This window comes from Astyanax mexicanus, chromosome 9, assembly GCF_023375975.1.
Source record: "Astyanax mexicanus isolate ESR-SI-001 chromosome 9, AstMex3_surface, whole genome shotgun sequence".
Classification (NCBI taxonomy): domain Eukaryota; kingdom Metazoa; phylum Chordata; class Actinopteri; order Characiformes; family Acestrorhamphidae; genus Astyanax; species Astyanax mexicanus.
The window spans coordinates 36,673,779-36,699,056 of NC_064416.1; the positions used below are offsets into that span (position 1 = coordinate 36,673,779).

Here is a 25,278-nt window from a genome sequence, read left to right on the forward strand (position 1 = left end):
TCTTACAATGGAAACACCAAGTGGTCCAACACTGTTTGCAATAGCCATTGACGCCGATGAGTATGTCTCACCGATTATGGCCTGTACCTCAGTTGGTTTTGTGCATGGCTCATTTAAATCTGAGTTCTCATTCCCACTGACAAGTGCCATGGCCACTCTAACCCCCATTGCTGCAGAGCTGCAGCTATCATAGATCTTGTAGCCCAGTGAGACACCAGGCAGCAAAGAAGAGCTGTTGTTGATCTCCTCTATTGCATAAATCATGGTCTGTGAAAACTGGAAGGCTCTGAAATCAAGACTGGTTAAAAAGTTATACAACATTGCAAGAAGTCAAAATGCCTTATTATTTATAGTATGTATGTGTGTGTTTGTGTGTAAGGTGTGTAATGTCTAGTTTCCTTTTGCTTACCCTGTGCACTTTACTGGAGGTGGTCTGACTGAGTAAGACAAATCTGCGATCTGCCATTTGCTGTGGAAGAGAAAAATTGCTCCGATCGTGATATCCCCTTCTTTTGAAAGTTGTGGGTATACAGGTTCTCCCTGCAGGCTACAGAATGTCCCATTTGTTCTGGAAAAATTCATGATGGCTATTACAACATGCAAGAATGTAATGATATGCTCCATTAGCTTCAAGAATGATTTAGTGAGTGTGTTTGTCAGGTCTGTTGTATCAGATGGTTAAGCTAGGATGTTTTATAGTATTTATATAGTTAGAATGGCTAATCCTCTGTGGAGAAGTCTTGCTGTTATGCCACATTCAAAGGAGGTGTGACTTTCTAAAATTATCCCTAAGATACATTTAACTGCTCTTTTTTCTGTTTTCCTTTGCAAGAACTCTAATAAAATATATACTGAATACCATCCTTACATTTCATGCTAAAGGATATTTAAAAAAAAAATTATACATTCTGTTCCTACACGAAATATAATCTGTATTCATAAAGAAGTACATTAAACTCTTTTGGAGACCAACACCATTCCCTCTACAATTACTTGCATTCTTTGTAATGTTTTGGTGAGGTAACATTTATAGAATACATTTTCAGAAATACCTTGGTCACAGTTATATGGTCTCTTTGGAATTTGTATCAATACAATTCAATCGTTATTAGCTAGCAGTGTCACACCTGCCACTGAAAGTGCACCTGTTTCTCCCACACTCGGCTCCACCTGCGGTCTCAAGTCTACAGACTACACTACCCAAAGCGCACCACGCACTGACACCGATCTCACACGCAACCACATTACATTGCATGCGACAATATGCTGAAACCAATCACCCAGTTATTGACTAAACCTGTCCCATACAGTATAAATACACCTCCAATCTATTCATTCCTTCCTGAGTATTATTTCGCTAACCCCCTCTTTACGACATGTTTCTGTTTATTGTGTTTTGACCTCTCGTGTACTGACCTTGTTTTGTTTTTCTCGTTTACCCTGATTTTTGCCTCTCCTTTGATATTGCCTTGCTATCTATTAACCCTGGACTGTCCTTCTGCTCTGATATGGCTGATTTGTCTGCTGGTATTGACCATGCTTGTTCTGACCACTCTTTGTTTTTGCCCCTTTATAGAATAAATCTTGTTTTCTGTCTCAGCGCGTGTCTGAATTCTGCTAAAATATAATACTCAGAAATACTCAGCTGCTGAAGAGATAGCTGAGGCTGAGCTAATTTGATCTAATTTAGCTAACTAGGTCCAGCTACTCGGGCAACATCAGCAGACTCTCACTGATGTGACCCAAGCTATTGGTGACCTCACACACCAACAGAGTCTTCAACAGCAGTGGCTATCCCAGGTCATTGATTGTCTGCATTGGTTATCCCCTAACCCTCCTAGCCCAGTAACAGCTACTATTATGCCCATACCACCCACTCCAATATTTGGGTTCCTAGTTTCAAAGCCAGAACTTTTTAATAGCAATCTGGAGAAATGTGGTGGATTTCTCTTCCAGTGCTTAGTGTTTTTTAGCAATTCTCCACCTACCACTGGCAAAGCCAAGATTGCTTTTATAATATCCCATCTGTCTGAAAAGGCCCTGGAATGGGCTACCGCTGTTTGGAATACCGTTTCCGAGACCAGTCACGAGACTTTTTTGACCACTTTTCAGAATGTTTTTGATCTCACTAAATACAGACATTCTAGTGGTGAACAATTGCTCAAACTAAAACAGAGTAACAGGTTGATGGCTGCTTAAACTTTAGAGTTTGCACTCTTGCAGCAAGTAGTAGCTGGAACAACTCTGTTCTCATTTATGTTTTTGCATTAATGTTTTAATACTATGGACCACAGCCTGATATCCAAAAGGAGATAGCCTGCCGAGATGCACTCATCTTACTCTCCATCCGGCTAGACCAGCTTCTGTCGCAACTACCGCAGGTATCCACTCACACAGTTCCTACTCCAGGTCCTATGTATCCTGATTCCTATGTATCCTGAGTACTAGGCTTTCCGCGGCGGCATGTCAATGCTGTATTCATCTTTACTGTCTCTACTATGGAGAATCTGGTCATGTCAAGGCTGACTGCCAGTTCCGTCCACAATCATTCAAGGCATCAATCCTGGGAAAGCACATGAAGAATACTTAACACGCTAATGTGGTGTGTAACCATTCCACGGGGTTTACACCCAAGACTTTAATCCAAATGGCTCTATTACTTGTAAAATTGGGGTTTACTTTGTATCAGCATTACTAGATTCCTGGTCGGATGGCAATTTCATCAGTGCGGACCTGGTTCAGGAAATGTGCATCCCCACCAACCAGATCTGTTGCCCCATCTCCATCTGCGCTATTGAACACCATTTGCTCCAAACCCATCTCTCTGCAGGCGGAGCCTCTTACTATCCAGACCAGTGCACTCCATGTCGAGGAACACATGATCCTGGGACTCCCGTTGTTACAAACTTACGACCCTTACTTTTTCCTGCTGTTATTCCCCCTGAGTATACTGATTATGTAGAGGTCTAGTCTAATGCCACTAAATTACCTCCTCACTACCCCTATGACTGTGCCATAGATTTAGTAGAAGGCGCTACACTACCCAGCATTTACCCACTCACAAGTGATGAGGAACAATGTCAGTGAGGCACTAGCACAGTGCTTCATCTGGCCGTCCAAATCCCCTGTCGGTTCAGGTTTTTTTCTTTGTGAGAAAAAGGATGGCCGATTGAAGCCCTGCATCAACTATCGTGGTTTAAATGACATAACATGTAAGTCCGCTTATCCGCTTCCCCTCATTTTAGTTACCCTAGAACAGTTGCGGGGCGCGTTTCACCAAGCTCGACCTCTGTATTGCATATAATTTAGTCTGCATCAGGGAGGGGGACAAGTGAAAGACTGCGTTCCAGGCACTATGAGTACACTTTGATAAGTTCAATTTTTTATGAATGATGATATATTTCGTGACATGCTCTGAAAGTCTGTAAATGCAGATGTGCACACATTTGTGTCCTCCTGCTCTGTCTGTGCACAATGTAAAACACCCAAGAAACAATCCCAAACAGGGTGATTTCGTTGACCCTGTCCGATGGTTACACCACGGTACTCACAGTTATAGATAGGTTTTCCAGAGGAGTTACATTTATCCACTTCCTTCTCTACCCACTACCTTTCAAACAGCTAAAGCCTTTACGCCTATGTATTTAGACACTATGGTCTCCCTGGAGCTTCCTTTCCAATAAAGAGTGAATAACTTCTTTCATGTTTCTCTCCTCAAGCCGATGGTCCTGGCTCCGCTAGCTGAGTGGGCTTCTGATGATGTACTGTCCATAACAGTGGAGGGGAAGGATCCCTCAATCTATGCAGTCCGGGAGGTGCTGGACTCCTGTAGGCGAAGTGATGTGCTTCAATATCTCATTGACTGGGAGGGGTATGGTCCCGAGAAACGCTGCTGGGTGCTTGCCAAGGATGTGCTGGATCTGGCCCAGGTAGCTGACCTTCATGCGCGCCATCCTGGTAAGCTATTTGCAGGGGTTCCGTTCCCGCCATCCCAGTTTGTCTAGCACCCTGCTGCTCCTGTCACCGTTCCCGCCTGTATTCCCTGTCTGTCGGGTGGGCATCACCGTGCTCTCTTCAGGGGGGGGTACTGTCACACCTGACACTGCGGTTTCCACTCTCCAGACTACCCAGAATGAACCACACACTGACACCTCCCTCATGCAACCACATTACATTGCACACGACACTACTCAGAAACCAATCACCCACTACACCTGTTCCATAAAGTATAAATACACCTCCAATCCACTCACTCCTTGCTGAGTATTGTTTTAGCTAACAATATAAAAAAAAAGGAAAAATGGATGCTTATATGTATATTCGAGTCTTGCACTTGCATTGCTGTTTTCGGTCACAACCTTATGGAAAACTACTGGATTTGAGTAACTAACCAGTCCAGATTTAAACCTGCTATATACATCTGTCGAGAGACTTGTGAGACATGGTGATCATTTGTCAAGCTTTTTGCAGTTCGATATACTTTCACATATAGTGGACGGCCGTGACTTTTTCTATTACCTCTAATACTTGTCAGTGATCTCCAAGTACAGTTGGCTATATAAAAGTCAAGGCTGAAAACCTAAAGTGAGTACGCATTCCCCTAGGTGTCAACAGTCAAATAATTATTTAATTGTGTCACCCCAGTTAACACTGCCTTCATTTTGGCTCTGACCTTCCCTTGCACTTTCCACATTTCAGTTATTATCCCTACCTCTCCCTCCCTCTTGCCATTCCTCACTCAATCACCCCACTCTTCGTTTTATCATGCCACCCCTTACCTTACTGTCCAAGCCAAATCTGTCTACACCGGGCCAGTGTGGCTGCAGGTTTTTATTCCAGCTAAGAAGAAGCATGTGTGATCAGTTGTTTTAGTAATGATGTACTGATTAAACAGTTAGAATCTGGTGTACTGCTGGTTATTTAGAACGAAAGCCTAAAGCCACATTGGCCCAATGTGGAAAGTTTTAAAATGCCTGTACTAACCCCTTACTTTATCATCTTACACTCTCCTTTCCTTTCTCCAATCCATTCCCAATCCCACTGGCCCTGTCTCCCTGTGTGATCCATGTCGTCCACTTGCTCTCTGGCCACACATCAAGACATTGCTTGAGTATTTACATATCTCCATCCTCATCCTTCCAGGTCATTGGTTAATGTTAATTCCCCTTAATCGATGCCTCTGCTATCTCAAGGATTCAAGGATTCAAGGAGATTTTATTGTCATTCGCATCTTATGTGGTACATGAGGTGGAACGAAATTGTGATCTCACGATCCAGTTTACACCCAGGAGCTGTTATTAAATAGATATATAGATAAAAGTACAATAAAGGAATACAATAAAAATAGAATATACAAAATAGTTAAAGATAAATTATTATTCCTCATGTTCTCCCTGCTTGAATTCAGATTCAGAAGTGTCAGTGGTCAACCCATTTTTAGTATAGACAGCAGGTAAACACAGTAATATTTGAGAAGTGAAATAAAGTTTATAGGGAATACAGAAAATGTGCAATAATTATCTAAACAAAATTAGTCAGGTGCACCCCAACAGAATTTGGGCACCCCAACAGAAAAATTATCAATATTATATTGATCAATATTTAGTACATCCTCCATTTGCAGAAATAACAGCCTCTAAACGTGTCCTATGGCTTCCAATGAGTCTGGCTTCTGGTTGAAGGTATTTTGCACTATTCATTTTTACAAAACATCTTAGTTTTCAAGCATGGACAGCCCACTTTAAACCACACCACATATTTTTAATAATATTGAGGTCTGGGGACTGAGATGATCATTCCAGAACATTGTACTTGTTCCTCTGCATGAATGCCTTAGTAGATTTTGAGTGTTTTGGGTCATTGTGTTTATCTTGGAATGCAATTGTTAATCTTGGAATGCTGTGTTCTTTTTCCACCATGCATACCGCCCTCCAAATAACTAAATTTTAATTTCATCAGTCCACAGCACCTTATTCCGAAATGGCTTGTCCATGTGTTTTAGCATACCTCAAGCGACTCTGTTTGTGGCGTGTGCAAGGTGCATTGAATATATGCAGTGACACCATCTGCAGCAAGATGATGATGTAGGTCTTTAGAGCTGGTCTGTGGGTTATCTAGGATTGTTCTCACCATCCTCCTTCTCTGCTTATCTGAGATTTTTCTTGGCTTTCCACTTCAGGACTTTACTAGAACTGTGTCTATGGTCTTCCATTTCTTCACTATTTTCCTCACAGTGGAAACTGACAATTGGCAATTGGCCACCTTAACCCTTTCTCATAATTGGATTCACCTTTGTATGTAGGTCAAGGTTCAAAGAGCTTACCAAACAAATTTTATGTTTCAATAATTAGTGCTAAAGGTATTTAAATCAATAAAACGACAAGGGTGCCCAAATTTATCCACCTGCCTAATTTTGTTTAAAGAATTATTGCACACTTTATGTAAATCCTAAAAACTTCTTAAATATCACTGTTTTCATCTGCTATATGATATATTTAACTGAAATTGCTGACCCAAACAACCAATGATTTATAAAGGAAAATTATAAATCGTGATTTCCAAACCTTTTCATACCTGTTTCTGTTTTATTTGTTTCATTGGACATGAATTCATGCATAAAAATCATCATTGACTTTATTGTCAAAGGGCTGACATATATGTACTATATGTGAAGCATAACACTGTTTTTGTCTTTAAGATTATGTAAACACATTAAGATAAATACATCCAAACATTTAACTAGCTATTACTATGCACTGAGTTTTCATTTTATAAGAGAACTGTACCTTGAACATTTTAACAAGTGGACTTAACATGTATGTACACTTTGTAGGTATATAATTATAGAATTGTCATGGTTTTCCATCAATAGAAAAAGAACAATAATTGGAACACTGCTGAATGTTGTTTAGGGGTGGAACATTATCAGCAGAGCCACAGGAACTTTTTCACAGTAATTTTAGCGTTGTAGTTGCTCTGAGTGTATTACTACTCTATCCCTCATTGAGAATAATTTGCAAAATAAAAAAAAACGGCAGTTTTCCCTTGGTCAGAAAACTCATAAAAAACAACTGATAAGTACAGATAAAAAAGTCAAAACACTTCCAAATACAAACTAAGCAGTATCTATAGATGGATTTGAACATTTAGAAAAGGACTATGTTAATAGTTAACCAGCTCTTTATTTAACTGGCACTTTTCCCATCATTTGTTTTTTTGTGTTCTTTTCTGGTTTCAATATGATTATGTAACATTTTGGTAGAAAAATGCAGAAAAGTAAACCAAAACTTGAGGCCAGAATGGCAAATATCTCCACAGCTACTGTGAACTTTCCAGGAGAGCTGACATAAGCTGGAATGAAGGTGACCCAAACTGCACAGAATATGAGCATGCTGAATGTGATGAATTTGGCTTCATTAAAATTATCAGGAAGCTTCCGAGCCAGAAAAGCTAAAATAAAACATAAAAGAGCCAAAAGGCCAATATAACCAAGTACAGCCCAGAAACCTATAGTTGATCCTAAACTACACTCCAGAATGATCTTCTCTTTGTAGTGCTTTAGATTTTTAAAAGGGAAAGGAGGCGATGTTGCTAACCAAATCACACAAATTAGGACCTGTATTAATGTAAAAGCAAGAACACTGAGTCTCTGCTGTGGAGGCCCAAACCATTTCATGACATTACTGCCTGGAAGTGTAGCTCTGAAGGCCATTAACACCACTATTGTTTTCCCCAGAACACAGGAGATGCAGAGGACGAAGATTATCCCAAACATTGTGTGACGCAGCATACAGGACCACTCAGAGGGCTGACCGATGAAAGTCAGTGAACAGAGGAAACATAGAGTCAGTGAGAAGAGCAGCAGAAAGCTCAGCTCTGAGTTGTTGGCTTTGACTATTGGAGTGTCTTTGTACTTGAAAAATATGATTGTTATTATAATAGTTGTTAAAGCCCCGATAATAGAAACAGCTGTTAACAAAATGCCCATAGTTTCTTCATATGAGAGGAATTCAATGTCTTTCTTCACACACTCATCCCTGTGAGGATTTGACCAGTAGTCTTGATAACATTTTTCACATTCAATGGAATCTGGTACAGAACGAAAGAGAAAACATAAATGAAATTAGATACAGTACCTAAGCAAGGATAACATCAGATAATACAGGTGCAGAAGTTTTTCAAACTGTTATTATTTTATGAATGGTCTGTTTTCGCCAGCTTTTTTAACTGTTTATACCTTTTTTTGTGAGTTAGTAAAACAAGCAAAAATTCTTATTTGTACCTGTCATGTTGCTGATCTCTCCTTCTGCACATGGTATGCAGTCAAAGCAGCAGATCGGCTTTCCTTTCTGTACAGCTTTCCTGGTGCCTGGAGGACAGCTCTCACTGCACACTGATCTCGGCACCTGTGATCAAGAAACATTATCACTTGCTTATAAGGTTATAATGTTTTACTTTATATAAACTGACGTGGTATGTTATTCCTTATACTTACATCTTTGCTATTTTGTGCCCACACAATAGAGGCTGTGTTTATCAATAATCGATCATTTGGAGAAAAAGAGGAGTCATAATGTCCAATGTTGACAAATTCATATTGGTTTTCTTTAGTTCTCTGCCAGTTTATGATATCATATTTTGCAGGAGGATCACCATTTTCATCAAAAAAAACATCCTCACCATTTTTGGTTTGGAAACGCACCATTTTGAGATGTTTTAAAAACTGAAAATGTAGAACAAATGCTTAATATTAAGACATGAAATATCTTTCAAGAACATTCCCTGTAAGAAAATAACATTCAATCAGATTTATGATCAAAGTGTTTATCCTTGTCTCAGATCAAATTATGACTTACAGTGAAAGGATCAGGCTGCTTCTTTATCGGACATGATTGTATGCAGCCAAGAAGGCCATGTAATGTATGGGCAACAGCATAAATGCCTTTATACACATTACTGAAAATGGGCATCAGGGACATGTCTGTAAATGCATTTTCTAATTCAGACAGTTTCTCACTGCCAGTGCAAACTGTTTTATATTTAGATTCATTCTTCATTGTAAATGTACACTGAAACATTTCCTCCCAAAATTCTGTAAATGCAGCATTTCCTGCAGATTTCAGAGGGTGTACATCCAGAATGAATTCTTTCAAACCCGTTATTGTTGTTTTAGGGATGGCTAGCCCTATGGCTCCTTGCACTATATTGTTCTTATCCAGTTTAGCCACTCCTGGGCTAATAAACCAGGCCTCAGTTCCCACCCACTGGTATCCAGTGATATTGTGTTTAAAAAACACTTGAACCAACATTTCCATGTCCCACGTATGAAGAAATCCCACTATCACTCGAGAAGTGGAGCTTTTGATCTGCTGAATTATTCTTAGTACTTTTTCTTCTGAGTAGGTTGTATAAAAAGGAAGGGAATATTCCAGGCATATACCTAATTGTTTTGCTGCTTCAGTAAACGCAGCCATTCCATTGTTTCCATAAGCATCATCTGTTCTTATAGCTCCCACCCATGTCCAGCCAAAGTACTTGACCATCTCTGCTAGTGCTCTGCTCTGAAAATAGTCACTGGGAATAGTGCGCAGAAATGAGGGATATTTCCTTTTGTCACTGAGACACTCACATGTGGAATAATGGCTGATCTGAAAGACATTCACACACATTTCAGTCATTATGTTCACTTTGCACACTGCCAACAATCTTAATACAACATAATCGTTAATTATGACATGACTTAAGCAATAACATTTTTTTCATATCATACATATCATAAAATAACTGTCATAGGTTTAATTGCTACATATGTTTAGTTATTCTTACAATGGGAACCCCAAGTGGTCCAACACTGTTTGCCATTGCAATTGACGCTGAGGAGAATGTTTCACCGATCATGGCCTGTACCTCAGTTGGTTTTGTGCATGGCTCATTCAAGTCTGAGTTCTCATTCCCATTGACAAGTGCCATGGCCACTCTAACCCCCATTGCTGCAGAGCTGCAGCTATCATAGATCTTGTAGCCCAGTGAGACACCAGGCAGCAAAGAAGAGCTGTTGTTGATCTCCTCTATTGCATAAATCATGGTTTGTGAAAACTGGAAGGCTCTGAAATCAAGACTGGTTAAAAAGTTATACAACATTATAAGAAGTCAAAATGCCTTATTACTTGGTTGTGTGTATATATATATATATATATATATATATATATATATATATATATATATATATATATATATATATATATATATATATATATAAAACCAATATAATCATATACATAGGTGTGTAAGATTTTGCTTACCCCGTGCACTTTACTGGAGGTGGTCTGACTGAGTAAGACAAATCTGCGATCTGCCATTTGCTGTGGAAATGAAAAATTGCTCCAACCATAATATCCCCTTCTTTTGAAAGTTGTGGGTAAACAGGTTCTCCCTGCAGGCTACAGAATGTCCCATTTGTTCTGGAAAAATTCATGATGGCCATTACAACATGCAAGAATGCAATGATATGCTCCATTAGCTTCAAAAATGATTTAGTCAATGTGTTTGTCAGGTCTGTGGTTTCAGATGATTGTACTGGGAGGTTTTATAGTATTTATACATTTGAAAGGCAAATCCTCTGTGGAGAAGTCTGTTTGGTCCCATGCAAAGAGGTGTGACTTTCTAAAATGACCCGTAAATAATTTTTCAGGAAGTTTTACTCATGGGTTTTGGTAACTCATAGTCAAATTGGTATTATATATTAAATATTAGCCTCATATGTCAGACTTTTTTATTTCCTCATCTTAGTAATGACTTTATTACTGCACTCCACCTGTCAGAATTATAATTTTTCTTTTCACTGTTGAAACTGAGTCTTTTGAAAGGGTTAGAAACCGTACTTTCTGGCTTCATCTGTAATTTCTCTAAACAAAAAACTTACTTAAAATACTTATTATTTATTAATCATTTATAATGATTAATTTATAAATATATAAATTATTTTAATAATTACAGTTATCTGTGTTTCAGTGTTTCTAACTTTTTCTAGTTATGATAAAAGTCTGAATGTGTTGTGTAAATGCTCCAAAAATATAATGGGCCGTAAACAGCCAAAGCAATGGTGAAACTACACACAGAATAGTAAAACGCCGAGCCATGGTTAAGAAACGTTTTTGTGTGACTATTTTTTTATTTGAATATTTGTATTGATATTTGCATTATTGCATTAAATAAGTGATTTGTGGGGTTTGAATTTCCAACCTTGGGGGGACTGCAGGCCAGTGTGCTACCCCTGCAAGGGAATATGGACAGAGGATGTGAAATAAGGCCTTAAAAATAGCATGTAGAAAAAAGGCGGGAAAGGCAAACAAAGCAAGTGCCTCAATGGCTCAAATAAACTCAAAAGGGAACTTAGGAAAAACTTTTCTTTTTTTAAGATTTTTTCTTTTTTTGTGGCTTTCTTATGAGATCTTTTTTCTCTCTTTTCTTGTTACCCACTGTTTCCGGTCACCCCTCTACAAAGTTTTGACAAGTAACTGTTGCTTGACTGGGTTTTTTATGCTGTGTCTCACAGCTGAGCCTGGTCAGTGCTGATTACCATTGGGGATTTTTACACTTGGAGTTTTTTGTCCTAGATCCACCAGCTTTTCTACGAAATCCATCGTGGTTGGTGGTATAGGCCACCTTTTTACAGTACCCCTCAGTGCCAGGTCCAGGATCTGGCTCTCTGGGATCCATTAGTGTTCCTCTGACCCATAGCCTTCCCAGTCCAACAGGTACTGCTGCACAAAATGGCGAAAGAAATTTGCAAACCCCAGGCAGCACTGGACTCACCTGAGAGAAAAGATTTGTGGCTTTCTTTAGTTTCACAAAAACATGGTGTAATGGCTAGGGGCCGGCCGAGTGCTTCTTCGGCCGCCAGGGGGAGGTCTTGAGCCCCTAATCAGACCTGATCCACTCCACCTGGGTTTGCCCCTATATAAACCCTGAGATTCAGGTCCTCGGGGCTGGATCTTTGAAGCTCGTGAGAGCGAATCTATGCCCGTTTTTCGAGCGAGCCTCGGCTCTTTTTCTCTTTTCTTCCCTGCTATCCCTTTGGAGAGAGTATTGTTCGGCACACGCTGGCATACTCCTCCCGCATAAGTATCTTCCTCTATCCTTTTCCTCTCCCTCTCGAGTCTGGTAGAGCTGTGTGCTCTCTCCTGTGTGTGTGTGTGTAGCAGCCGCGAGGCGCGGATTGCTCACCTCTCTTTTCCCCCCGCTGCTCCTCCCCTCTCTGGTGGAACAGCATATAATCCACAAACTCCTTAGTTAAGTTTCGTTTCCTTTGGAAGCTCTTTTGTTCTTCACCTCGTCTTATAAGAGGTAGCCGTTAGCTTCCGCGGCGAGTCTTGTTTACATTCTCCCCCACTATTTCACTCACGCTAGGCGTGGCTTTGTTTTGCACCCGTTGTCGTCCTCCGCCCGTTTTCGTTGCTCCGCCCCTTTCGGCGGAGGCTCTAAGGGCGAATAAAGCGGCCGCATCCCAATCCGCTCGCTGGTGCAGCGGTTAGAGCACTGGGCTGCGACCGCGACAGCCTGGGTTCGATCCCCGCGTGGAGCGGGGTTTAATAAGGACATATATATATATATATATACACATACATACATATATATACATATAATTTTATTATTATAATATTATATATCCTATTAATATATATTTATATATATTAATGATTATATATAATTAATTATTATTATTATCATTATTTCCCTTTTTTCTTGAGTTTACCTGCTTTGAGATCTACTGTTCTGCCACTGGGTTCTACAACTCTCTGGGCTGGAGTGCCACCTATCTGTAGCACTCCAACCCATTACAGAATATATATATATATATATATATATATATATATATATATATATATATATATATATATATATACATACATACATATATATATACATATAATTTTATTATTATAATATTATATATCCTATTAATATATATTTATATATATTAATGATTATATATAATTAATTATTATTATTATTATCATTATTTCCCTTTTTTCTTGAGTTTACCTGCTTTGAGATCTACTGTTCTGCCACTGGGTTCTACAACTCTCTGGGCTGGAGTGCCACCTATCTGTAGCACTCTAACCCATTACAGAAAGATCCAGCCCAAACATGGATCCAGCAGAACAGTTGGATCTCGAGCAGGTAAAAATTGCCCTGGGGAACCAGGGGGTGGCAATAGGGAAGCATGAGCAGACCCTGCAGCAAATCTTAGCCCAGCTGCAGGGTCTGACGGCTAGGCTGGCCCGGAACCCACCCCCAACCATTCAACCAGTTCCCCAGGGGCCGGACCCTCTTCTGGCAGAGCAGCCTGTGGCGGCTGCACCCCCCTCTGCACATTTAGTTGAGCCACCGTTACCGGCTCCCATGTGCTACGGGGGCGAGCCAGGGGGCTGTAGGGGTTTCCTCCTACAGTGCTCTCTGGCTTTCGAGCTACAACCCTCCCGCTTTCAGTCGGAGCGGGCCAAGGTGGCATACATCGTCTCCCTCCTCACCGGAAAGGCATTAGCGTGGGCAACCCCAGTATGGGTACACCAGCCGGGTGTTTGCACCACAGCTATGCTGTTCGCGGAAGCTCTTTCGCGAACATTTGACCTTCCGGTTTGAGGAGAGGAGGCGGGGGCCCGCCTCCTGAACCTGCGTCAGGGTAGGAGGTCAGTGTCTGAGTATGCCATCGAGTTCCGTACGCTCGCGGCTGAAAGTGGGTGGAACGCTAGTGCGCTCGCTAGCGCATTCCATCACGGGCTCAATGCGGATCTCAAGGATGAGCTCGCCCATCGCGACTCACCAACTACACTTGATGACCTCATTGAGCTCACCCAGAGGCTGGATAACCGCCTAAGGGAGCGGTATAGGGTACGGACTGGGGATGGACCCCCCAGTCCTACAGGTAATAGAGGGCGGCCCGTGCAGTTGAGGCACACGCGCCTCTCGCAAGAGAAGCGAGACACCCGCATGCGAGACGGCAGGTGCCTCTATTGCGGGACAGCAGGGCACCAACGCACCGACTGTCCACAGTTGGCGTTGAAACGCCAGCATCCGTTAGGGGGTGAGTAACCCCTAACGGACCGACCCGGGTTCCCTCGGACTACAGGGGTTTTCCTCAACGCCACTCTGGCATGTGGGGACTCTGAGGTCCGCCTGCCCGCCTTCCTGGATTCAGGAGCGGCGGGTAACTTCATGGACGCAGCCACAGCCAGGAAGCTAGCCTTGCCGCTGGTCCGTCTGAGGGAGCCCCTGCCTATAGAGGCGATTGACGGGCGGTCCCTGGAGCCAGGGATGGTGTCACATCAAACACATCCCCTCACACTGCGAGTCGGGTCGCACTCTGAACAGATCACGCTGTTCATCATCAGCGCCCCTGACTTGCAGCTGGTTCTGGGATTCCCCTGGCTCCAGAGGCATAACCCCCATGTCGACTGGCTGTCCCGGTCAGTGTTGGCATGGGGGCCCGCCTGTCGGACCTCCTGCCTCCAGCCTTCCCAAGCCCCCAGAGGCACAAACCTCGATCCTGAGGCTGCTGACCTTTCCCGAGTGCCCACCGACTACCATGACCTCAGGGAGGTGTTCAGCAAAAAGAAGGCCCAGATACTGCCCCCCCACCGCCCCTGTGACATGGCCATCGACCTTCTCCCTGGAACTAGTCCCCCCAGGGGAAGGTTGTTCTCCCTGTCAGGCCCCGAGCGCCGGGCGATGGAAGAGTATATTCAGGAGGCTCTGGCCCTGGGTTTCATTTGACCCTCTTCCTCCCCGGCCGGCGCCGGCTTTTTCTTTGTAGGGAAGAAGGATGGGGGTTTGAGGCCCTGTATAGACTACAGAGGCCTCAACAAAATAACGGTTAAAAACCGTTACCCCCTACCCCTTATGTCGTCCGCCTTCGAGGCACTGCAGCAGGCCACCATCTTCACTAAGTTGGACCTGCGCAGTGCCTATAATCTAGTCAGGATCAAGGCGGGCGATGATTGGAAGACGGCGTTCATCACCCCCTCTGGGCACTATGAGTACCTAGTTATGCCCTTCGGGTTGATGAATGCCCCCGCTGTCTTCCAGGGGTATATTAATGAGGTGCTCCGGGAGGTGTTGGACAGGTACGTGTTCGTTTACCTGGACGACATACTCGTGTATAGTCGTTCGGTAAATGAACACGTCACCCATGTCCGACGTGTGCTCCAGCTACTCCTAGAGAACCACCTCTACGTCAAACTGGAGAAGTCCGAGTTCCATGTGCAGACGGTGTCCTTCTTGGGTTTCGTGGTGTCCCATAACACCCTGCACATGGACCCCACCAAGGTCAAGGCAGTCGAGAGCTAGCCCCAACCCACCTCAGTACGCCTGGTCCAGCGCTTCCTGGGCTTTGCTAATTTTTTCCGGCGGTTCGTCCGGAACTTTAGCACTGTGGCCGCCCCACTGACCGCCCTGACCAGGAAGACCTCAGGGCGGTTCACCTGGACCACAGAAGCCCAGGAGGCATTTGATGCAATCAAGAACCTGCTGACCAGGCCGCCAGTTCTCCGACTGCCTGACCCTGGACTCCCATTTGTCGTGGAGGTGGACGCCTCTGAAGTAGGCGTGGGTGCGGTCTTGTCCCAGCGGGCGGGGCTGGATGGCCGACTGCACCCATGTGCCTACTATTCCCACCGTCTGACCCCTGCCGAGCAGAGGTATGACGTGGGAGATAAGGAGCTCCTGGCGGTAAAGCTCGCCCTAGAAGAGTGGAGGCACTGGCTTGAGGGGGCCGAACACCCCTTTCTGGTCTGGACAGACCACAAAAACCTGGCCTACATCCAACAGGCCAGGCGCCTAAATCCACGCCAGGCCAGATGGGGGTTGTTTTTTACCCGGTTTGATTTTGTCTTGTCATACCGCCCTGGATCCAAGAACATCAAACCGGACGCCCTCTCTCGCCAGTGGGAACCCCTTCCTCTCCTAGGCGAGCCCTCCACCGTTTTACCTCCAGCCAGGATCCTGGCACCCCTTCGGTGGGGACTCTTGGAAGCCATCAGACGGGCCCAAGAGACAGATCCTGGTCCAGAGAATGGCCCACCAGGTCGGGATTATGTACCTCCCTCCCTCAGGAAAAGGGTACTCACCTGAGGACACTCCTCACCTCAGGTCGCACATCCAGGGGTCACACGTGCGTGCCCACGTGGCCGCCTGTGTGACATGTGCGCAGGGTAAGGACCCCAGAACCAGGCCCACGGGTCTACTGCACCCTCTAGCAGTCCCCTCACGTCCCTGGTCACACCTGTCCATGGACTTTATCACGGGGTTGCCCCCATCTCGGGGCAACACCGTGATATTAGTCATTGTGGACAGGTTTTCCAAGGCTGGTCGCTTTGTGGCCCTGCCCAAGCTACCAACCGCGTAGGGGACTGCAGAGGTGCTGCTGGACCAGGTGGTCCGCATCCACGGACCACCCGCTGACATCGTGTCGGACCGTGGGGTGCAGTTCACCAGCCGGTTCTGGGGGGCCTTTTGCCGCTTACTGGGGGCTGAGGTCAGTCTGTCCTCGGGGTTCCACCCCCAGTCCAACGGACAGACAGAGAGGGTCAACCAGGATCTGGAACGGACCCTCCGCTGTCTGGCGTTGGCGGCCCCGTCTACCTGGTCAGACCAACTGAGGTGGGCGGAGTATGCCCATAATACGCTCTGGCACTCGTCCCTAGGGATGTCACCCTTCGAGTGCCAGTTCGGTTATGCTCCGCCTGCCTTCCCCGGACAGGAGACGGTAACGGGAGTGCCTTCAGCCGACCAGACGGTTAACCGTTGTTGCTGGGCTTGGAGAAGGGCTCGGGCCGCCCTTTTGTCTGCCCAGGCGATGCAGGAGCGTCACGCAGACAAGAGGCGGAGGCCTGCGCCCTCCTATCGGGTCGGACAACGGGTCTGGCTCTCGGCCAAGGACATCCCACTGCGGGGCAGCCCACGCAAGCTGGCTCCACAGTGCCTGGGACCCTTCAAGGTAGTGCGCCGGATCAATCCGGTGTCCTACTGCCTCGCCCTGCCCCCTGCCATGAGGGTACACCCGACCTTCCACGTGTCCGGCCTGAGACCCTACCTCTGCTCCGTTGGTCGTGCCTCTCCCCCCGGACCCCGTGTCGTGGGTGGTGCCCCGGCCTACACTGTCCGCCGGCTCCTGGACTCCCGTCGGGTGCGCGGGAGCCTCCAGTACTTGGTGGATTGGGAGGGCTATGGGCCGGAGGAACGGTCCTGGGTGCCCTCCAGGTACATCTTGGACCCCGATCTGGTTAGGGCCTTCCGGCGGGACCGTGCAGTGGGTTTAGGGCCGTCGGGTGCCGCCCCTCGGAGGGGGGGTCCTGTAATGGCTAGGGGCCGGCCGAGTGCTTCTTCGGCCGCCAGGGGGAGGTCTTGAGCCCCTAATCAGACCTGATCCACTCCACCTGGGTTTGCCCCTATATAAACCCTGAGATTCAGGTCCTCGGGGCTGGATCTTTGAAGCTCGTGAGAGCGAATCTATGCCCGTTTTTCGAGCGAGCCTCGGCTCTTTTTCTCTTTTCTTCCCTGCTATCCCTTTGGAGAGAGTATTGTTCGGCACACGCTGGCATACTCCTCCCGCATAAGTATCTTCCTCTATCCCTTTCCTCTCCCTCTCGAGTCTGGTGGAGCTGTGTGCTCTCTCCTGTGTGTGTGTGTGTGTGTGTGTGTAGCAGCCGCGAGGCGCGGATTGCTCACCTCTCTTTTCCCCCCTCTGCTCCTCCCCTCTCTGGTGGAACAGCATATAATCCACAAACTCCTTAGTTAAGTTTCGTTTCCTTTGGAAGCTCTTTTGTTCTTCACCTTGTCTTATAAGAGGTAGCCGTTAGCTTCCGCGGCGAGTCTTGTTTACATTCTCCCCCACTATTTCACTCACGCTAGGCGTGGCTTTGTTTTGCACCCGTCTCACTGGTGCAGCGGTTAGAGCACTGGGCTGCGACCGCGACAGCCTGGGTTCGATCCCCGCGTGGAGCTGGGTTTAATAAGGACATATATATATATATATATATATACATACATACATATATATACATATAATTTTATTATTATAATATTATATATCCTATTAATATATATTTATATATATTAATGATTATATATAATTAATTATTATTATTATTATCATTATTTCCCTTTTTTCTTGAGTTTACCTGCTTTGAGATCTACTGTTCTGCCACTGGGTTCTACAACTCTCTGGGCTGGAGTGCCACCTATCTGTAGCACTCCAACCCATTACACATGGTTTTCCAAAAGAAACTGGAGTACCCTTCGGACATATCCTACATGTTCCCCACGGGACCAGTTATATATCAATATGTCGTCAAGGTAGACATAGGTACTGGTCTAAGGTTTACGCATCACGTCATTAATTAGATGCTGGAACAGTGCTGGGGCATTCATAAGCCCAAAGGGCATTACACGGTACTCATAATGCCCTGTTGAGGTACCGAAGGATGTTTTCCATTCATCCCCCTGCCTTATGCAGACGATGTTTAGTCCAGTTTAGTGCAGATGCAAGTCCAATTTAATGAAAATGGAAGCCTGTTGCAGTGCCTCAAATGGCATGCCTCATATTCACAGTTATTGCACTCAGTCCTCTGTAATCAATGCATGGAGATAGCCCACCATAAAAAAGCCCCAGCTGGAGAAGAGGATGGCCATATGAAACTTGACTCCTTATGGATGTAACTTTTCATAGTGTCACATTCAGGAAGAAAAAGTGCAAACAGACAACCCCTTCTGCGAAGTTGTCCCTGGTAGAAGATCAATAACACAGTCATACGGACTGTGCAGGTGTAGGACTTGGGATTGTTCCTTTCTAAATATTTCTTGGAGATCCATATATACTTCTGGGACCTTATCTAAGTGGAGTATGATTGGTACTCTAGGTTGAACTGCCTGAGAGGGGGGGCTGCCTTGTGCCCCAAACAGTTTCCCTGACAAAAAGGGCCCCAAACATAGACTGACCAGATTGCCCAATCTATTTGAGGGTTGTGGAGTTCCAACCATGTATACCCAAGTGCCAACTTCAAGTGGAGAGCCTGATTTAGGTACAGTTCTACCTGCTGTGCATATATCCCTACTCGTAACACTATCGGTTAGGTGCAATGGGTAACCGGGCCAGAGCCCACAACTCTCCCATCTATGGCAAGGACAGGCAGCGGATGTTCCTAAGGCTCTACTGGAAGACTAATACTAGAAGCAAGCGAAGTATCAATAAAGCTCCCTGCAGCTCCAGACTCTATAAAGGCTATGAGGGAGGGACATTGTTGTGGGACCCAGGCCAATGTCACAAAGAGATGTAGGCTAGAGGTATGGGATACCTCAAGGTCTGAGGCCAAAACCACCGCTCAGGTTAGACCTTGCAGTTTTCTTGACTTGCAAGGGGTTGTTTAACACCCTTCCCTGGACATGAATCGACCCCTTGGCGGGTCAGGTAACCGGGAGCCTCCCACTTGCAGGGGCTCAGATGCCCCTTGTGGAAATGCTCCCTGGGTGGAGTCACTCAACCACTGGGACCCAAAGCTTAAGGCACAAGCACTGCTCTACTCTTTCCTAAGTCCACTGACGTATGCGGTTGTTCAGGACGATGTACATGTCACAGAGCTTAGTAAGTTTCATGGGTATGTCTCTAGTGGTCAGCTCGTCTTTTATCCTGCCATTAAGAACCTGTTGAAAGACAGCCATTAAGGCCTCATTGTACTTTGCCACAGAGCTTGCACCCTGGATAAGATCTATTAATCATGGCTCAGCCTCCTTCCCCCAACGACTGATAGAAAGTTTGGCGTAAGGCCTTGGTAAATGCAATTACAGTGACACAATCAGCTCCCATAATGCTGTGGCCCATGCCAGTGCCCTGTCAGTAAGCAAGGGCACCATAAAGGCCACTTTAGAGTGCTCGGTTGGGAAGTGGTAGGGTTGCTGCTCAAACACCATCCCCTGAATAACACTCTGGAGTGGCTATTTGGGCATCATGTCCAATTAAAGCTACCTTATGGAGAGGTGGAGGAGCTTGGGCTGGTTCTGAACCAAGATGGCTATGTAATTTCAAGCAACAGCTGCTCATGACGGCAACATTCAATATTTTAAACTCTGCTGGGTCCATTGTGTGGTGACACCTTCTGTTATGGTGTAGTGGGGGAGGTGGACCCTAGTGCAAAGTTTTTTACTATTTACTTATTTATATATTAGTATTTTTATTCGGTAGAATATTGTATTAATTAGTGATTTGTGCACTGTGTTTAGGTACTGCCCAAGGTGGGGGCTGCAGGTCAGTATGCTACCACGGAACAATTGGGAATGTGGACAGAGGCTGTGAAACAAGGCCTTAAGGTAGAAACTAGGTGGGAAGGCACATAGTAAGGTCCACCAACAGGCGGGATGGAAGATGCACCAAACAGGACGGGATGAGCAATGGATCCCGAGAAAATGTAGCTGTGGGTGGACAAAAGTGACAACTCATAGGGGACTGCGTATCCATCAGGGGAAGACGAAGTGCGGAGGAATGAGCCACATGCAATCTTGCACTGCGCCAGCAGATCAGACAAGCAGGAGACAGAGCCCGGTTGAGCACCAAAGTGCTGCTGTTTCCAATATTGCAGATGACCAGGGAGAAGAGCAGCACCTTTCCCAGCAGCAGGAGCACAGACAACACCTAGTGCTCACCCCACAGAATAAGAATCAGGAAGAGAACCCTAGCAGTGAACCCCCGACACAAGTAAGAAGTGAGAGACCAATCCGACAACCCAAGGTCAAGTGGCCCAAAGCCAATGACAAAGAGGCATGGAGAAGTCTTGACCAAGATCTGCACATCATCCTTGGAAAATCTCTTCAAGGCAGTGCAACCGCCAAGCTGAACCTCTTCGGTAACATCATTTACGAAGAAGGCAAGGAGAGATTTGGAGAAATGGTGCGAAGGAAGAACACCCACAAGAAGCTAGGGAGGCGAGAGAAGGAGATACTCAAGCTGGTAAAGGAGAGGCGGTCACTCAGGAAGTCCTGGAGAAAAGCTGAAGAGAATGAGAAAGAAGGTCTGAAGGCACTCTGGGTCCAAATCAGAAATAGGCTTGCGACCTTGCGGAGGGCTGAGCGGATCCGCAGACGGAGAAGCAAGAAAGAGAAAGAGAGGGCGAGGTTCTTCCGGGACCCCTTTAAGTTTGCCAAGAGCCTATTGGAGGAGAAAAAGAATGGGAAGTTAGAAGCCACTGCACAGGAGCTTGAGGAGCACATGAAAAGTCAACTAGGTGACCAGGAGAAGAACATCCCAATTGGTTCACCACGACACGTGCCCTGCCCTGCTGAGCCTGTATCTCAGTTTGATACAACACCACCTAGGTGGGCTGAGAATAAGCAGGTGGTAGACAAGGCAAGATCCGCCTCAGCACCAGGTCTGAATGGTGTGCCCTATAGGGTATATAAGAGCTGCCCGATGGGGCTGAAGCTCCTTTGGAAACTGATGAGAGTTGCCTGGAAGACCCAAACCATCCCATCATCCCATTCTCAGTGGTGGCGAAGAGAATGACCAGCTATCTCCTAGAAAACAGATCCATCGACACCAGCTGTCAGAAGGCGGGCATCCTAGGATACCCTGGCTGTGTGGAACACTCAACTATGATTTGGGACCAGATTCAGACAGCGAAGCGTGAGAAGTCAGACCTGCACTTGTCTGGCTGGATCTGGAAAATGCCTATGGTTCTGTCCCCCACCAGCTTATCACCTTTGCCTTAGAGTTCTTCCATATTCCAACTTGCATCCAGAGCCTGGTATCCACCTACTTCAGCAGTTTCCAAGTCTCTCCCATCCTCTTTACTGCAGCCTTTGAAGTCATTTTGTTTGTAAGAAACACCAAGGTACCAGTTCGAACAGGACGCAAGTGGAAGGCTGAAGAGGCTGTTGACCAGGCCATCAGCAGGTTGATGCACAGAGAGATAGTTGGCAGGACACAGTCAGGGAGAGCTGGCTTGGGGTGGGGATCAGCCCCCCCTAAGTTTTTGTCAAAAGCCACAAGAAAGGAGAAAAAAGACCTGGTAATTGAAGAAATTATTAGGAGTGAGGAAGAGCAGTACAAGGTCAAAGCGCTCAGCCAGTGGCAGCAAGGATGTTGGACAACCTGGGAGGGAGTGGTCGACAGGACCATCAAGTGGTCCGATATATGGAAGATGCCTCAAGCAAGGTTAAGTTTCCTCATTCGGGCCACCTACGACACCCTCCCCAGCCCCAGCAATCTGAGTCGGTGGTACGGCTCAGAGGAAAACTGTCATCTGTGCAACGCCCCAAACCCAAGTCTTCAGCACATCCTGTCCAGTTGCAAGACAGCTCTGGCTCAGGGTCGGTATAGGTGGCGACATGATCAGGTACTGCAGAAGCTGGCAGAAGTCCTTGTACGATGGCTGGAAGCAGCCAAAGACCATCTTTCAACAACACGAAAGCTGATCCATTTTGTTGGACAAGGGGCAGGGTCTCAGAACATCACCCAGAGGGAGAGAAGATCACTGCTAACACCCGGATGTGACTGGAGCTTAAGAGTGGACCTTGATCGGCAGCTCAAGTTCCCTCTAGAGATAACCACAACCTCTCTGAGACCAGATATCATCCTGTGGTCCCCCTCAGTCAAAACAGTGATCTTAGCAGAGCTAACGGTCCCTTGGGAGGCAGGAATGGAGGCAGCATTTGAAAGGAAGAAGGAGAAATACACCGAGCTGGCAGCTGAGTGTCGAGAGGCAGGGTGGTCGACCGTTATCTGCCCCGTGGAGGTTGGCTGTAGGGGGTTTATCGGAACGTCCATCCAGCGCCTCCTGAGGAACGTAGGAGTGACCGGGCCAAAGCTGAAGAAGGCATCCAAGGACTTGGCAGAGGAGGCGGAAAGAGCCAGCTTCTGGCTGTGGCTGAGAAGGAAGGACATGTCGTGGGGGAAACAGGGGTCCTAGGGGTAGCTGCAGGGGGCAAAAGGGAGACGTCCCTGCCATTGCTCCACCACCGCGAGATGTTCCGGAATTAAAAGAGCGAGACATCAATAAAGGGTGGCTCCCGGCTGATGACCCTGTAGCTACCCCCCCTTTGGCACCGTCGGAGGTGCGTCAGGCGGAAATGCCCTGCAGGTAGCCCTTACCTGTGCTTATATCTACAGAAACATGATCACAGGACAAAGAATCAGGCAAAACATTAAACATAGAAAATAGAGAATACAGAACCCCCATTGAGCACGGAGGCAAGTAAATACTACCTCAGAGCTGCAGGAGGAGGAAGAAACCTTGGGAGGACCAAGACTCACACTTAAGGGGGGACCATCCTACCACTGGTCAAATGGCTTTTAAATTAATTTTAAAACGTCTTTATACGGCCACATAGGTCTTATATATTTAAGAGTATAGCAGTACCACTAATGGAAGCAGTTATAGTTCATGTAATCTTGGATGTAATCTGTAGTGAAGAATAAGATGGATGATGAGCAGCTGATATGTGGTGGGTGATGGAGAAGAGCTGACTTCAGAAACTTCCATCAGCCTGGCCGGACAGGAGACATGAGAGCCTGGGTGTCCAACATCCATCGGTATCAGGTCAGACAGGTGGGCAGTCAGTAACTCGGAGGAAGCCAGAGAGATGGAATTAGTTTTAACTGGATTTATGTAAAACAGAGAATATAAAATATTATCAGAGTCAAACTAATGACTCCGGCAGATCGGAATAAAACAGCCTAACTAAAGGGAGAGAGGCAGAAGGTAACATAGACACGGAGGCTACCACCCACTCCACCGTCCACAAACCTGAGTGACCGTGTGCAGTGGGAGAACAACAGCACAAGCATCTCAGTTTACCACAATTCCCTATGTCCATGAACCCCTAGATCTGCAGCTTTATCTAAAAGGAAAAAAAATAATTACCAAAAGCTAAACTAAACAAGTACGTTTCAGTCTAGACTTAAAGATTGAGACTGTGTCTGAGTCCCGAACATATTCGGGGAGATTATTCCAGAGTTGAGGCGCTTTATAAGAGAAAGCTCTTCCTCCTGCAGAGCTCCTCTGAATTTTAGGAACTACTAAGAAATCAACACCCCGAGATCTAAGTAATCGCGGTGGTTCATAATAGGAGATGAGGTCTCGAAAAGGTCCCGTGTAGGGCTTTATACGTTAACAGGAGAATTTTATAGTCTATGCGGAATTTGACTAAAAGCCAGTGCTGTGCTGATAGGACTGGACTAATATGGTCACATTTTCGAGTTTTAGTAAGGACCCTGACTGCAGCATTTTGAACTAGCTGAAGTTTATTTAAGTTACTGCAGGAACATCCTGACAGTAGCGCATTACAATAATCTAGCCTTGAGGTAATGAAGGCATGGACAAATTTTTCTGTGTTATGCAGGGATAAGGCATTTCTTAGCTTGGCAATATTATGGAGGTGTAGAAAAGCTGTTCTATTAACATTAGATATGTGTTTATCGAATGCTAGATCTGAATCTATGATTGAATCTATGATCTATGAACTCCAAGATTTTTAGCTGCTGAACCAGGTGTGATGGAGAAGTCGGCTAGATTTAGCATTAAGTCTGATAGTTTATTTCTAGCAGCTTTGGGGCCTAGTAGAAGAACTTCTGTTTTTTCGTTTTTTATGCTGTCTCATAGCTGAGCCTGGTCATTGCTTATCTCTGAGGATTCTGGGACTTTTGTGATTTTTTTTTACCCAGATCCACCTACTTTTCTACTGCAGCGTCCAGACCCTCTGCTGGTGGTTGGTGGTATAGACTATCTTCTTACATAAACTCCTCATATGAGCCCAGAATATCAGTACTGGTTGCAGACTGATTTGTGAGTAACAGCATTCGTTAAAATGTGACCATTATTTAACAAGAATACTTTCCTTAAAAACAAAGTTTTCTTGAAATGTTGTGATGATTTTCGTGGATTGTTTACTGCAGTCTCAGCACAGACCAGTGGGGGAAGTGGGGTCTCTTTCCCACAGATGTCAAAAGACAATCCATTTATTCTAGTCCTGTCCCCCAAGCTACCACTGCCTTTATCAGATCTAGGCAAGTTTTCTTTACTATCTAGGCTCTAAACTTTGCACATGACCATCATATCTCACATCACATTAGCTCACATATCCCTGAGCACTCCTACTCAGTATTTTAATTTTGTGGAATTCACAGTCTTTGTTCCATGTCAGTTTATCTGCTTCTTGACACTCATTCCACCATTTTTAAATAATCCCATCCCTCCTTGTGTATTGCATCCCTCTTTGTTCCTCTTTCTCCAT

General features: G+C 45.4%; 1 protein-coding gene and 1 long non-coding RNA gene across 8 annotated transcripts in view; one reads left to right on the forward strand and one right to left on the reverse strand.

The window, feature by feature from the left end:
* LOC111191710 (uncharacterized) overlaps window positions 1-25,278 on the forward strand; it is a 121,200-nt gene that overhangs the window by 77,944 nt on the left and 17,978 nt on the right. For all 3 annotated transcript variants that reach the window (XR_007440767.1, XR_007440768.1, XR_007440769.1), the window contains 2 exons: window positions 3,720-3,957; window positions 7,736-7,820. This is a non-coding gene — a long non-coding RNA (uncharacterized LOC111191710). The remainder of the gene's footprint in view (window positions 1-3,719; window positions 3,958-7,735; window positions 7,821-25,278) is intronic.
* The window catches only part of LOC107196878 (extracellular calcium-sensing receptor-like), a 44,223-nt gene that overhangs the window by 3,143 nt on the left and 15,802 nt on the right, over window positions 1-25,278 (reverse strand). The window contains exons 1-6 of one of the 5 annotated variants that reach the window (XM_022667320.2): window positions 10,302-10,556; window positions 9,826-10,117; window positions 8,856-9,647; window positions 8,495-8,722; window positions 8,282-8,405; window positions 7,616-8,088 (exon numbers count right to left, since the gene is read on the reverse strand). The exons of 1 other annotated variant lie outside the window; for it this stretch is intronic. In XM_022667320.2, the coding sequence (XP_022523041.2) occupies window positions 7,616-8,088; window positions 8,282-8,405; window positions 8,495-8,722; window positions 8,856-9,647; window positions 9,826-10,117; window positions 10,302-10,516 (2,124 nt within the window). In that variant the 5' untranslated portion in view covers window positions 10,517-10,556. Of the gene's footprint in view, window positions 1-6; window positions 299-409; window positions 625-7,615; window positions 8,089-8,281; window positions 8,406-8,494; window positions 8,723-8,855; window positions 9,648-9,825; window positions 10,118-10,301; window positions 10,557-25,278 lie in introns of those variants that run through there. 3 more of the 5 variants (XM_049483745.1, XM_049483744.1, XM_022667319.2) reach the window with 3 other exon arrangements.